Below are 16,577 nucleotides of genomic sequence, written 5' to 3'. Positions count from 1 at the left end.
GAATTAAAAAAATTTAAACTTTGGCAATGTAAACTAGCCCAAGACATTTTAAATTAAAAATTTATATCACAGACCAAATTGACATTAATTACAAATTGGAAACCTTTGCAATAAATGCTGCAACTTTCTTTTACCAAACTAGGGATAGATTAAATAGTTTTCTTGTGTTAGCGAAAACATCGCTAGCGTTAGGTTTTTTGTGCTTGTCGGGTTCGGCTGGTATTACAAGTTCTAAAAAAAACTTATTTTGCACTAGCGGTAACCCAAAAATCCTAAGTAGAGCTTTTGCGTGCGTGTGTATATATTCCCCCTATAAAAAACAATCGAGTCAAAAAAGTTGAAAAAAAAACCCTACTCGCACAAACGACCTTGCATTTTCACATTTCGCATAGAAAAAAAGTGAAAAAAAACCTAACACCCTACCATAAGCCCCTAGCCTAATAACCCCTAATCTGCCACCCCCTACATTGCAAACACTAAATAAGACAATTAACCCCTAAACCACCATCCCCCATATCGCAAAATACCTAAATAAACTATTAACACTTAAACAGCCACCCCCCCACATTGCAAAATACCTAAAAAAAAAATATTACCCCCTAGACCCCCTACTTTACTAAAAAAAATAAAAAAAAATAAAGTACCTTCAAAAATAAAAAGTACCTGTAAAATTAAATAAAAACCTAATCTTATCTTTAAAAAAAAACTAGCATTACACAAAAAAACTACCATTACAGAAAAATAAAAAACGTAACGTTACACAAATTTTAAAAAAAATGACATTACAGAAAATAAAAAAAGAAATTACCAAAAAACAAAAAAAATAATTCTATTCTAATACCCCTTAAAAAACAACAACCCCAAAATAAAAAAAACCCTATTCTAAAAATAAACTACCAATAGCCTTGTAGGGCATTTCCCTAAAGCGATTAGCTCTTTTTGTGCAAAAACACCCACTAAACCCTCTAACATAACAACCCCCAAACCCCAAAAATAAAAAATAAAAATTACCCATTGCTCTGAAAAGGGCATTTGGATGGACATTGCCCTAAAAAGGGTATTCAGCTCTTTTTGCTGCCCAAAAATATAAAAACTCTAAATCTATAGATAAAAACACCTCAAAAATAAAAAAACAATGTACTCCAAAGTTAAGTTAAATCTAAAAAAAATTGATTCAGATAGAGAATACAATTAAAAAAAATATATAATAATTTACTTCTATCAAATTTGCTTAGTTCTCATGTTAGCCTTTGTTGAAGAGAGATCTGGATACGTAACGTGCACATGCCTGGAGCACTATATGACAGGAAATAGTGCTGCCATCTTGTGCTCTTGCTAATGTATTCTTGAAAAACTGCTGCCATATAGTGCTGAATTTACCTTCCTGCTTTTCAACAAAGGATAACAAGAAAAATAAGAAAATTTGATAATAGAAGTAAATTAGAAAGTTATTTAAAATGTCATGCTTTATCTGAATCATGAAAGAAACATGTTGCATTTTATGTCCCTTTAAGGTAAAACTGCTCTATTCTTCACAAGTGAGATTCCATGGGCATATAACAACCATCATACCCTCATCCATTTCTTGATTGTTCAGGGTTCCCCAAGACATGACCGTATGTAGGGTTGCCAGGTGTCCAGTATTCAGCCAGACAGTCCAGTATTTTAGCAGACTGTCCAGTAAAAGTGAGGGGCAGTTAACAGGGTTAGATTACTATTGATACAAGTGTTACTGACAACCAAAGTGGTAAAAGTATTATTCTGTATGCTACTGGCAGCCAAGAGGTAAAATGACTGCTCAGTTCTGTAAAATATACATGGTAAAATCAAGAGTAGGGGAGAAGGTAAAGCTTTTGAGGGGGCATTGTGTGACACCCCCCAACCTACCATGTGCCCAGTCACCTTCAAATTGTCCAGTATTTTTGTGGCGGACAGCTGTCAACCCTAACTGTGTTAGCAGAAGAAAGTAGATTGAAACAATAAGCGTACATAATATTATTTTATCACACTCTCATACTGTTTAATATCCCTTTAAATTATATGTAATAGTATGTGCAATAAAGAAGGTCTCAGGCAGATGCCCACTCATTAATGCCCCCACTGCAATAAAACTTACATTTTGAAACTCACCCCCAGTTTCAGAATTAAATTACAGTAAAAGAAATTAAACAAAGACCTGCTGTTGACAGTTAATAAGAAATATTCATTAAATTCAGTTAATGCACTGACACTAGTGTGTGCACTGTAGTGAGAAAAAAATAGTGCTTCTGAATCTGATCTGCACACACAGCAGTTTAAAGGAAGCGCTAATTAAGCTAAAATCGAATTCCTATAGTGCTTCAAACACCCTGCACAGACAGCAGCACCAGATGGGCTATATAAATGGATCATCTACACAACTTGTATGCAAAGATACATTTAGTCTACAATGTCCCTTTAAAGGGACACTCAAGTCAAAATTAAACATTTGTGATTCAGATGGAGCATGCCATTTTAAACAACGTTCCAATTTACTTCTATTAACAAAATGTGCACAGTCTTTTTATTTTTACACTTGTAGTCATCAGCTCCTACTGAGCATGTGCAAGACTTCACAGAATATACTTATATGCATTTGTGATTGGCTGGTGGCTGTCACATGATACAGGAGGAGTGGCAATAGACATAACTTTGAAATGTATCAGTCTACGGGGATATTTATAAAGCCATCAACTGCAAATACGTCGGAATTCCGCAGCGTAATTGTTGCGAGATTGATCCGACCTAGTTACCAAAGCCTACAGACCAGCAAAAGTTGAAATTTGTGACGTAACATATGATCTGCCGGTCTCAATCCGACGCAGAACGATGCTTACGTCATTACAGATGTTCCGAATACACATTCGGCTCTATCTGACACTTTTTTCCATTAATCAAATTTCTAACAGGTACGTTCGCAGCTATTCCGGCCCAGCATACCTGGTTTTCAATCCGCCACCCTGGAGGCCACGGATGCCATAGAAATCAATGGGAGTCTGGAAGCAGCGAAAGTTTATGTTCAATGCTGCCAGATATCCCATTGATTTATATGGTTGAAAACAAGTAACGTTTACACCTAACACCCTAACATAAGCCCCGAGTCTAAACACCCCTAATCTGCCACCCCCGACATCGCCGACACTTACATAATGATATTAACCCCTATCCCGCCGCTCTGGACCCTGCCGCAACCTAAATAAACATATTAACCCCTAAACCTTTGACCTCCCACATCATTACCACTAAATAAACCTATTAACCCCTATACCGCCAGCCCCCCACATCGCCATAAACTAAATTAAGCTATTAACCCCTAAACATAACAACCCGCTAACTTTAAATTACAATTACAACGTTCCTATCTTAAAATAAATTTAAACTTAGATGAAGAATTAAAATAAACTATTTTATTTATTTATTTTTTTGAATCAAAGATTTTTATTGAGACAATACAAGAAAAAGAAAGAACATGAACATAATATTTTGCATACAAGACATTGTTTATCCATTGGACAATGAAACCTTTACATATAAGAGAATAAAGAAATCTTAATTCAGATATTATATATGTATCTCACCCAAAGAACATAATGAATATAGAGGACATTGTATGCAAGTACAAAATCAAATACATATAATCAAGCATTACCTCTTTTTTTCCTTTTGTTTCCTATATAAACGCATAAGAAAATGATAGAATTTAAACAGCCCGAAAAACGTATACTTCTTATAGAGTGATATATTAATTATAAAATAGGTGTATTTATTATCTGAAAATTTACAAATTATAGGGAGTCATAACAAGTTGCTCCTACTAGATGCACGTAAGTGGAGGGCAAAGTGCCTCATTTTCTTTGTAGACAAAAAGCTAAGAGCAACTTATAACAGAACAATTTCAATAGCGGGTAAATACCTCTTAATTGTCCACCTAAAATAAGGGTGGACAGTAGCTAAAGGTGAGGGTGGGGGCGGAGCCATAAGTTATATTGGGTGAGCCCCCCTCCTGGGGAAGCGTCAGCTATAGACGATGCGGGAAAAAGGAGAAGGGGTATGACCCGCAGGCAACCAGTACCGGCGGGAAAGGAAGGAGAGGGGCCCAATATAATGATATATTAAATTATACTATATACATATTACCAAACTGTCTTAACTGAGAGGCTTCAACATTGATCAATTTAAAATACTAAGTTCCTCCTATGAAATAGGAGGTAACTCTTGTACCTAATGGGGCTAATAAAATTGACAGGAAAAATTAGCATTGCAGAGTAGGTTAATACTGCTGAAGAGATCACCACAGTGGGTGAATATATAAAGTGGGGGGGGGGGGGAGGTTATAGATATTATTAGAGACTATATAAGAATAACCACAGTGCCTACTTTAATTATGACTAACATATGTAAATAGCACTGAGTAGTAAGCGCTGCTTCAGAGTGTCATAGTTATATAAATGCAGAAGCAAGGGGTCTTTACTACTATATATAAATGTAGAAGCAATGTTCTTTACTACAACTAAGTGCATATGAGCGAAATATACAACCTAGTATTAAAATTTTTTAAAAAAACTCAATATTCACCAAGTAATGTGGGTCTAATCTAGCCACTGGGATTTGCGCTGCTGGATATCCTATTAGGTGTTATAGTATGGGGTGAGGTATAGGGTATTTCCCCTTTAACTAGAACACATGTGCATATTAAACATTCCAACAATTAAGAGATATAGGTGCTGGTGTGATGTCCAAAGTAATACCATCTAGCTATACCAGTATATACACACTAACTGAGAACGAGATTTATTCCATTCTTGACCCAAGGGGAGTGTGATGGATGAGATCAATTCAGAAATGTTTAATTTTTGGGTATAATCCACAGGGCGCCAATTCGGCCGCCATCAGCACCCCATATGTATAAAATAGTGTAGCACCAACTAATCAGATGCCATCTACCACATCAACCAGATATCTGTCTACAGTATAAGCACCATATCCATCCTGTGTATTATATAAGTATGTTAAATCCTCTTACTTACTCTGAAATCCTGCTGCAACAACATTCTGTCATATAGTTATGAGCTAGACCCTTTAGTACATACCAAGATTCCCCATATCACCAACAGACATTAATAGAGTATAATAAAGCTTGTATAAAATGACTAATTGCCAAGAACATGTTTGCAACTGACTAATAATTAACCTCAACAATATAACACATCGTTTATGGAATCTGAAAGCGACTCAATTATATGTAGGCTACGGTTTGTGCTTGGGTAAGTTCTGAGATCAGGTCGGCACCGATATAGGAGAGAGCCTAGAGAGCTTCTCATTAGCCCACTCCACTCCTGAAGGGGGACCATGATAGAGTCTCTGCGGAGGTCAAAGTGTGGGGTGAGTAGCTGCAACTGGGAACGGAGTCGTATGCAAGTGGAGTCACTTCCATCTTGGCAAGCTGCATATAAGTGGTAGCAGAGCTACAGGTGCCCGATTCTTCTGAGTTAGAGATATGCCTTCCTGCCCTCAGTAGCGTAGTATGCCCCCGCTTAGCTCTTAGCTCAGACCGAGTGCTCAACTCTGCGCTCCCCACAGCTCCCATAGCTGTAGATGATTCTCTAGATGAGATGGCCCTTATAATAGCACTCTGCTGCGCCGGCTCGGTTATAACCTGGAAGAGCTGCAGGGAACTGTAATGCTCATCTGTGCCCCTCTGCTCCACCGTCATACTGTTGAGGCCACAGTCGGCTGTCATGAATTTCTCTGCCGGGTCTCCAGGAACAGCTTTAAAACTTTGTGGTGGGTTTGATTCAGACCGGTCCGTTTCTCTCCCGACCCCATTCAACAAGATAGTCTGTGGTTGATTCAGAGCGGCCCTTAGATCTGTGACAAGGGCCTGATGGTGTAAGTCCATGGAGCGTAGTAAACCTGTCAACGCAGCAAGGATTTGTCTCTCCATTCTAGCGTTGCAGAGGCAGCAAGAGTATGGGTGTGTTTGCTCTGTCAACCAATTTGATGCGTGGGCTGCTACAGGTATATTGTTATACCCCCAGCCGTGGTCTCAGTTAGCTCGTAGGCCCCAAAGGTGCTCCCATACCAATTATACTTCCTCATGAATCTTAAATATGGATCCGAGTCCTAGAAAGTCAAATGAGCTGGATATTAATGTATTTGTGTGATTAGGATACCTCAAATTAGCATGTTAACAGCCAGCTTTCAGGAGCAGTAAAAAGATGCGTCTTGTTGTTTAGGCAGTTGGCTCCGCCCCCCAAAATAAACTATTTTTAAACTATTAATTAACCTACCCTAACTATTATACTATAATTAAATTAAACTACCAATTAAATAAACTAAAATACATATTAAAAAAAAAAAAAAAAAACTAACCCTACTAAAATTATTTAAATCTACCATTAAACATTATTACAAAATAAAAAAACACTAAATTACGGGGGAAAAAACACATTATCAAAAATAAAAAAGAATAACACCTAATCTAATAGCCCTATCAAAATAAAAAAGCTCCCCCCCCCCCCCAAAATAAAAGAACCCTAGCCTACAATAAACTACCAATGGCCCTTAAAAGGGACTTTTGGGGGCATTGCCCCAAATAAATCAGCTATTTTACCTGTAATAAAAAATACAGTTAATTTAATTGCTAGTTTAATTTAATTGTAGGATAATAGTTAGGGTAGGTTAATTAATAGTTTAAAATTAGTTTATTTTAATTCTACAGGTAAGTTTAAATGTATTTTAAGATAGGGATGTTGTAATTTTAATTTAAAGTTAGCGGGTTTTTAGGTTTAGGGGTTAATAGCTTAATTTAGTTTATGGCGATGTGGGGGGCTGACGGTTTAGGGGTTAATAGGTTTAGTTAGTGGTAGTGATGTGGGAGGCAAGAAGTTTAGGGGTTAATACATTTATTTAGTGGCAGCGGGGTCCGGGAGCGGCAGGATAGGGTTTAATAACTTTATTTATGCTGCAGCGGGTCCGGGAGCGGCGGGATATTGTTGTTTTATCATGTATCTGTTGATTATGCAAATCTACGATATTTACTGGTCCTTTAAAGTAAACCAACTTGCTTGGGTACCTGCTGAGTATAGACACACATGTATGATCCCTTTCTTCATCAGCTGTGTATGTGTAGAATGAAATAAATATAAAGATATGTATGTATATATATATATATATATATATATTATTCTTTATTTATAAAGCGCCAACAGATTCCGCAGCGCTGTCCATGGGTAACAAAGATAAAAGGACAGTACAATATGAGACACCAGACAAAATTTAACAGACAAATTCAGGGGGAATTGGGGGCCCTGTTCCCGTGGGTACTTACAATCTAGATATATATATATATATATATATATATATATATATATATATATATATATATATAAACATACAGTTACTGGAGATTGAGGTTTTTGCACAGTAACTATTGAAAAATATATTTATTTTCCAGAATAAAGTTATACTCTTTATAGTAGTTCAATCTTCCTGGTGTTGAGTTATTCTGGTATACTGTAGTTCTCTCTCCAGTATATAAAGCTGTTGTTATTATTAAAAAAAAATAACTTTACAATTTCTTACTTGATGGTAAGAAAGCTGTGCACTTGCAGCTTTTACTTGAACTCTACCATTTTACTTTCAACTTGTAATATGAGAGCAAAATAAGAGCACTAGTGATTAACTTAAGCAGTGTTATCGCTCAATAGAGCTAATATTTTTGGCCTCCACTTTTAATCTTGGCCTAAATAAATTACCAAAGCCTCCATTACTCAATCCTTTTATAAAATTCTAGCTCCATAGTGAAAATGAAACAGATTATTCTGAAAATGTTTATGCTCTGTTTTAGAGATTACAGTCTGGTTATAAATAGCGATTACCTGAAGTCACTGGGATTGCGATCACTCAAAGAATTGAGTGACGGTAATGTTTACATTAAAGGAAACAATTCCCTTTGCTTTGCTGATACTCTCAACTGGAAAAACCTCTTCAGAGAAAACCAAGAAGTGAAAATTAAAAACCTCAAAAGTCCAGAAGAATGTGGTAAGTTTACTGTTTATTATTTGTAATGTATAATAAATAATTGTCATAACTTAATGGTACATTTTCATTCACTGTAGCTTTTAAAGCTTTATTTTTAAACAGTGTTGTGAACTTTGATGTTATCTCTATTATCTGAGATAATATTGTCCTCCCTATCCTTATTTTCATAGTTTATATAGAAGTGATCTTGGCTCAACATATAGGTAAATGTTAAGTAACTTTTTTATATATATACGCTTGTTTATTGGCACCTTGCCGAGGGATCTTTCTGAGATTGCACAGAATTCTGTAATAGGAACATACATGCTTAAAAAGACGCCTGTTTACTTATGGCAAATGGCCCTGTTTTTTTATCAAGTCACTGTTTTTTGAACCCCTCTCCTTGTCTTTGACTTTTTTCCCCTTAGTCTTATAAAGGAAGTAAACAAGTGTCAGGTGAGCCTAGTCACCTTAATTACACTAACTTAACCTAGTGGAAACCTAAACTGGGTTCAGTCTACCTGTCAGTGGGATGGAGAATTGACTCACCCTGCTCTTTTCTGAATACTCCAACCCCAGGAACCCAAATGCACAAACAGAAACTCTGTGCCCTAAACATTCAATAGCTTTCCCTGGGGCTATATGCTATCTCACTTCCAGGGTAGAAACTGCCAAACTCTAGGTCCAAATATACCTACCTAAAAAATGCTAAATTCTTCTTTTGTTTTTTGTTATTATTACTTTAACAATTGTTTGTGGTTATGATGTTATATAATTAATGTTTGTTTTCTAAATCAAATGGCAGAATTGTAATCAAAATCCTAGGCAAAGAAAGCAGAGGGCACTTCATGTGCATATAAGTTTTCAAATAAACAGTGCAGTGTAATATGCATACAGGGTACCAGGGCCGGCTCAAGACATTGTTCTGCCTGGGTCCGAGAATGAAATGACGCCCCCAATAGTAAAATTACTGACTAACATATCAACCCACTAGCCTGACCCCCCCCCCACCTTACTAAGCCTGCCTGTATGCAACCAAAGTTTATGCACAATTGTGCAATAAGTGGGAAGAAAGTTAGAATTATGTGCTTGTTCCACCTTGAATGTCACCCCTGACTGGCTCTGTGTCTTTGTACATGGTAAGGTTATGCTGCTGGGAGCCTGCAACTTACCCCACAGGTGCAAAAAGGGGTGAATAATCTCTTGCACTATAACAAAGAGTGGGTATACTCCAAATATCTTCCCCAAAAGGAGAAATAAAGGCAACTCACTCTAGCTTACCACAAGCGCTCCTATTCAGGAGCTAAATCCCACAATATAAGGTTAAACTGATAAAATATATATATATTAAATACAATGCATCTAACCAGTCCATTCCGTAGTTAATGCATGTGTAAGAGGCATCTGGGATATATATACAGTATATATTTTATATATTTATATATTCTAATAACTTTAAAAGCTAGACAAACACCATGATTTTAACTTTTTGTAGAATGCATGACAATTTGTACAGAAATTACATGGATTTTGTGCACAAGCATTAAGGGTTTAAAGCATTCAGATTTTTTATTGTTTAAAAAGATAGATAATACCTTTATTACACATTCCCCAGTTTTGCTTAACCAACACGGTTATATTAATATACTTTTTACCTCTGTGATTACCTTGTATCTAATCCTCTGCAACACTGCCCCTCATTTTAGTTCTTTTGACAGACTTGCATTTTAGCTAATCAGTGCTGACTCCTGGGTAACTCCACGGGAGTGAGCACAATGTAATCTATAGGGCACATAGGAACTTGTGCTGTCTAGCTGTAAAAAAAAATGTCAAAATGCACTGAGATTAGAGGCGGCCTTCAGGGATTTAGAAATTAGCATATGAGCCTACCTAGGTTTAGCTTTCAGCAAAGAATACCAAGAGAACAAAGCAAAGTTGATGATAAAAGTAAATGGGATAATTTTTTAAAATTACATGTACTGAGTCATGAAAGTTTATTGTTGACATCTAGTGATGTCGCAAACAGTTTGTGATCTTAGCTTGTTCTCGTTTGCCGCGGCAGGCGAACATATGCGATCCGCCCCCTATTCATCATCATTGAGTAAACTTTGACCCTGTATCTCAGTCTGCAGACACATTTCAGCCAATCAGCAGCAGACACTCCCTCCCAGACCCTCCCAGCTCCTGGGCAGCAGCCATTTTAGATTCATTATGATCCTGCATTCTTAGTGAGAGGAGTGATAGTGCTGCTGCTGGTGATTTTATAGGGAAATTGATAGCTAGGCTAGTGTATTCAGTGTCCACTACAGTCCTGAAGGACTCATCTGATCTTTGCTGTAAGGACAGCACCCCAAAAAGCCATTTTTAGGGCTAGAACTTCAGCCCAAAAAGCCCTTTTTAGGGCTAGAACTTCAGTTGTTTTTTTGTTGTTGTTTTTTTGTAATCTAATTGCATTTGCCTACCTGTCAGCCTGTGTGTGAGGCTCACAGCATATACTGTGCCTACTTGCTCACTGCCACCACTCATATCTGGTGTAACATTAGTGTAAATTAAAAAAAAAAACTTTTACATCCGTTTGCTAGTGTAATCTAATTTCATTTTCCATCAGGCCTGTGTGTCAGGCCCACAGCATATACTGTAATTAATTGCTCTGTGCCACCACTCATATCTGGTGTAACATTAGTGTAAATAAAAAAAATAAAAACTTTTATATCAGTTTGCTAGTGTAATCTAATTTCATTTTCCATCAGGCCTGTGTGTCAGGCCCACAGCATATACTGTGATTAATTGCTCTGTGCCACCACTCATATCTGGTGCAACATTAAAAAAAAAAACCTTTTACATCAGTCTGCTAGTGTAATCTAATTTCAGTTGCCAGGCCAGCCTGCCACTGCCAGCCTCAGTGCCACCACTCATATCTGGTGTAACATTAGTGTAAATCTTTAAAAAAAAAAACTTTTACATCAGTCTGCTAGTGTTATTTAATTTTAGTTGCCAGGCCAGCCTGCCACTAGTGCCAGCCTGTGTGTCAGGATCCCAGCATATACTGTGCCTACTTCCATCCTCAGTGCCACCACTCATATCTGGTGTAACATTAGTGTAAAAAATTTTTAAAAAACTTTTACATCAGTCTGCTAGTGTTATTTAATTTTAGTTGCCAGGCCAGCCTGCCACTAGTGCCAGCCTGTGTGTCAGGCTCCCAGCATATACTGTGCCTACTTCCATCCTCAGTGCCACCACTCCTATCTGTTGTAACATTAGTGTACATTTTGTAAAAAAAAACTTTTACATCAGTCTGCTAGTGTTATTTAATTTTAGTTGCCAGGCCAGCCTGCCACTAGTGCCAGCCTGTGTGTCAGGCTCCCAGCATATACTGTGCCTACTTCCATCCTCAGTGCCACCACTCATATCTGGTGTAACATTAGTGTAACTTTTTTTTAAAAAACTTTTACATCAGTCTTCTAGTGTTATTTAATTTTAGTTCCCAGGCCAGCCTGCCACTAGTGCCAGCCTGTGTGTCAGGCTCCCAGCATATACTGTGCCTACTTCCATCCTCAGTGCCACCACTCATATCTGTTGTAACATTAGTGTAAATTTAAAAAAAAAAAAAAACTTTTACATCAGTCTGCTAGTTTTATTTAATTGTAGTTGCCTGCCTGCCAGCGTGTGTGCCAGGCCCACTTTCCAACTAGTGCCACCGATCATATTTGTTGTAACAGTAGTGTAAATATTTAAAAAAAAAAAACTTTTTTGACTGTGAAACATCAGTCTGCTAGTGCAATCGAATTGCAGTTGCCTGCCTGCCAGCGTGTGTGCCAGGCCCACTTGCCAACTAGTGCCATCAATCATATTTGTTATAACAGTATTGTAAATATTTTTAAAAAAAATGTTTTGACTGTGAAACATCAGTCAGCTAGTGTAATCTAATTGTAGTTTCCTGCCTGCCAGCGTGTGTGCCAGGCCCACTTGCCAACTAGTGCCACCAATCATATTTGTTATAACAGTATTGTAAATATTTAAAAAAAAAACTTTTTTGACTGTGAAACATCAGTCTGCTAGTGTAATCTAATTGAAGTTGCCTGCCTGCCAGCGTGTGTGCCAGGCCTACTTGCCAAGTTAGTGGCACCACTCATATTTGTTGTAACAGTAGTGTAAATATTTTAAAAAAAAACTTTTTGGACTGTGAAACATCAGTCAGCTAGTGCAATCTAATTGCAGTTGCCTGCCTGCCAGCGTGTTTGCCAGGCCCACTTGCCAACTAGTGCCACCACAAATATTTGTTGTAACAGTAGTGTAAATATTTAAAAAAAAAAACTTTTTTGACTGTGAAACATCAGTCTGCTAGTGCAATCAAATTGCAGTTGCCTGCCTGCCAGCGCGTGTGCCAGGCCCACTTGCCAACTAGTGCCACCAATCATATTTGTTATAACAGTATTGTAAATATTTTTAAAAAAAACTTTTTTGACTGTGAAACATCATTCAGCTAGTGTAATCTAATTGCAGTTGCCTGCCTGCCAACGTGTGTGCCAGGCCCACTTGCCAACTAGTGCCACCAATCATATTTGTTATAACAGTAGTGTAAATATTTAAAAAAATAAATTTGACCGTGAAACATTAGTCTGTTATTGTAATCTAATTGAAGTTGCCTGCCTGCCAGCGTGTGTGCCAGGCCCACTTGCCAACTAGTGCCACCAATCATATTTGTTGTAACAGTAGTGTAAATATTTAAAAAAAAAACTTTTTGGACTGTGAAACATCAGTCTGCTATTGTAATCTTATTGAAGTTGCCTGCCTGCCAGCGTGTGTGCCAGGCCCACTTGTCAAGTTAGTGGCACCACTCATATTTGTTGTAACAGTAGTGTAAATATTTTAAAAAAAAACTTTTTTGACTGTGAAACATCAGTCTGCTAGTGCAATCGAATTGCAGTTGCCTGCCTGCCAGCGTGTGTGCCAGGCCCACTTGCCAACTAGTGCCACCAATCATATTTGTTATAACAGTAGTGTAAATATTTAAAAAAAAAAAAATTTTGACTGTGAAACATCAGTCTGCTAGTGTAATCTAATTGAAGTTGCCTGCCTGCCAGCGTGTGTGCCAGGCCCACTTGCCAACTAGTGCCACCAATCATATTTGTTGTAACAGTAGTGTAAATATTTAAAAAAAAAACTTTTTGGACTGTGAAACATCAGTCTGCTATTGTAATCTTATTGCATTTGCCTGCCTGCCTGCCTGCCAGCGTGTGTGCCAGGCCCACTTGTCAAGTTAATGGCACCACTCATATTTGTGGTAACAGTAGTTTAAATATTTAAAAAATAAACATTTTTTATTGTGAAACATCAGTCTGTTTTTTTGTGTCAGGCTCACAAGGTATACTGTGCCCACTTGCCCAGTGGCACCACTCATATTTTGTTTAATAGTAGTGTAAGTCTACATTAAAAAAAAAAATGACAGGCAGAGGCAAGCCACCCCGCAGGTGCCGTCGTGGTCGTGGTGCTGTGATTCCCTTTGACCCTACAATAATGCACAGTGTTCAGAGGCCACGTGCCATGAACACGAAAAGTTCTGAGGAGGACCTAGTTGAATGGCTAACACAGGACACCCAATCTTCTACAGCTTCCGCTCCTAACCTTGACACACCATCCACCTCCAGCTTAGCTTCGGGCACCTCTCAAGTGACCAGTGCCACTTGCCCACCTGCCGCCACCACCAACACTAGCACCACAGCCGCTTCACTTGATCTGTCAGCAGAGTTATTGACACATCAGTTGGAAGAAATGAGTGATGCGCAACCATCATTGACAGAGGATGTAGATAACAGTGATATGTCTCAGTCAGGCAGCATTACAGACATGGACGTATGGTGTGATGATGATGGTTATGTTGTACCCACTGCTGCTTCCTTTGTTTATTTGTCAGATACAAGTGAAGCTGTTGATGATGATGCGTCCGTGGATGTCACGTGGGTGCCCACTAGAAGAGAAGAAGAAGAGGGGGAAAGTTCAGATGGGGAGACAGAGAGGAGGAGGAGGAGACGAGTTGGAAGCAGGGGGAGGTCGTCGCAAGGAGCTAGTGGCACAGTCAGACAGCATGCATCGGCACCCGGGGTCAGCCAGACAGCACGCCATTCAACGCATGCTGTTGCCACCACCAGAATGCCGTCATCGCAGAGCTCAGCAGTGTGGCATTTTTTTTGTGTGTCTGCCTCTGACAACAGCGATGCCATTTGGAACCTGTGCCAAAAGAAACTGAGTCGTGGGAAGTCCAACACCCACCTAGGTACAACTGCTTTGCGAAGGCACATGGTCTCACATCACAAACGCCGATGGGATGAACACATGAGTAGAAGCAGCACACAAACTCAAAGCCGCCATCCTCCTCCTGGTCCAGCATCTTCAGCCACGTCAACCACTGCTGTACTCCTTGCCCCCTCTCAACCATCCGCCACTCAGTCTCTCTTACGTAGCAGTTCCTGGTCATCTGCCCACAGTCAGGTGTCTGTCAAGGACATGTTTGAGTATAAGAAGCCAATTTCCCAAAGTCACCCCCTTGCCCGGCGTCTGACTGCTGGCTTGTCTGAACTCTTAGCCCGCCAGCTTTTACCATACAAGCTGGTGGAGTCTGAGGCGTTCAAAAAATTGTATCTATTGGGACACCGCAGTGGAAGGTACCCGGCCGCAATTTCTTTTCACAAAAGGCAATCCCCAACCTGTACTCGATTGTGCGAAAGGAAGTAATGGCATGTCTGGCACACAGCGTTGGGGCAAGGGTCCATCTGACCACTGATAGCTGGTCTGCAAAGCATGGTCAGGGCAGGTATATCACCTACACTGCGCATTGGGTAAACCTGCTGACGGCTGACAAGCATGGAATGCGTGGCTCTGCAGAGGAGTTGGTGACACCACCACGACTTGCAGGCAGGCCTGCTGCTACCTCCTCTACTCCTCCTACTCCATCCTCTTCCATAACCTCTTCCACGGCTGAGTCCTCTTCTGCTGCTGCGTCTTGCTCCACATCAACGGCACCCCCCCAGCTCTCCAGGTACTATTCAACATCCCGGATACGGCAGTGTCACGCCGTCTTGGGGTTGACTTGCCTAAAAGCAGAGAGTCACACCGCACCAGCACTCCTGTCCGCCCTGAACGCACAGGTGGATCAGTGGCTGACTCCGCACCCACTGGAGATTGGCAAAGTTGTTTCTGACAATGGAAGTAATTTGGTGGCGGCATTGAAATTGGGCAAGTTGACACATGTGCGGTGCATGGCACATGTGTGTAATCTGATTGTACAACGCTTTGTGCATAAGTACCCAGGCTTACAGGACACCCTGAAGCAGGCCAGGAAGGTGTGTGGCCATTTCAGGTGTTCCTACACGGCCACGGCGCACTTGTCAGATATCCAGCGGCGAAACAACCTGCCAGTGAGGCGCTTGATTTGCGACAGCCCGACACATTGGAATTCAACACTCCTAATGTTCGACCGCCTGCTACAACAAGAAAAAGCTGTTAACGAGTATTTGTATGACCGGGGTGCTAGGACAGCCTCTGGGGAGCTGGGGATTTTTTTGCCATGTTACTGGACTGTAGGCTCATGCGTCCTTTTGAGGAGGTGACAAACCTAGTCAGTCGCACCGAAGGCACTATCAGCGACATCATACCAATTATTTTCTTCCTGGAGCGTGCCCTGCGAAGAGTGCTGGATCAGGCCGTAGATGAGCGTGAAGAGGAAAAGTTGTGGTCTCCATCACCACCAGAAACAGCCTTATCAGCATCGCTTGCTGGACCAGCGGCAACACAGGAAGAGGATTGTGAGGAAGAGGAGTCAGAGGAGGAATGTGGCTTTGAGGAGGAGGAAGACCAATCACAACAGGCATCCCAGGGTGCTCATTGTTGTCACCTATCTGGTACCCGTGGTGTTGTACGTGGCTGGGGGGAAGAAGATACCTTCAGTGAGATCAGTGAGGACGAGGAACGGGACATGATTAGCTTGGCATCCAACCTTGTGCAAATGGGGTCTTTCATGCTGTCGTGCCTGTTGAGGGACCCTCGTATAAAAATGCTGAAGGAGAACGACCTGTACTGGGTGTCCACGCTACTAGACCCCTGGTATAAGCATAAAGTGACTGAAATGTTACCGAATTCCCGCAAGTCGGAAAGGATGGAGCAGTTCAAAAATAAATTAAAAAGTATGCTTTAAACAGCGTATAAGGGTGATGTCACAGCACAACGGGAATTTAACAGGGGAAGAGATTAAAGTAATCCTCCTCCTCCCACGACCACGCCGGCAAGGACAGGGCGCTTTCCAGATGTGTTGTTGATGGAGGACATGCGGACCTTTTGAACTCCTATGCTTCATCACAGCCCTTCGGGATCCAGCCTCAGAGAACGACTCAACCGACAGGTAGCAGACTACCTCGCATTAACTGCGGATCTCGACACTCTGAGGAGCGATGGACCCCTTGACTACTGGGTGTGCAGGCTTGACCTGTGGCCTGAGCTATCCCAATTTGTAATCGGCCTGCCCCGCTTCAAGTATCCTGTCA

The 16,577-nt window shown here is 40.1% G+C and overlaps 1 protein-coding gene across 1 annotated transcript in view; it reads left to right on the top strand.

Annotated features, from left to right (window-relative positions):
* The window catches only part of LOC128660625 (epidermal growth factor receptor), a 374,881-nt gene that overhangs the window by 278,273 nt on the left and 80,031 nt on the right, over positions 1-16,577 (top strand). Inside the window, exon 12 of the mRNA XM_053714556.1 lies at positions 7,868-8,061. Coding sequence (XP_053570531.1) covers positions 7,868-8,061 — 194 coding nt within the window. The remainder of the gene's footprint in view (positions 1-7,867; positions 8,062-16,577) is intronic.

Source organism: Bombina bombina, chromosome 5, assembly GCF_027579735.1.
Source record: "Bombina bombina isolate aBomBom1 chromosome 5, aBomBom1.pri, whole genome shotgun sequence".
In the NCBI taxonomy this organism is placed as follows: domain Eukaryota; kingdom Metazoa; phylum Chordata; class Amphibia; order Anura; family Bombinatoridae; genus Bombina; species Bombina bombina.
The sequence above is the reverse complement of the archived record's forward strand: the minus strand, read 5'-3'. Positions and strand labels throughout refer to the sequence as shown.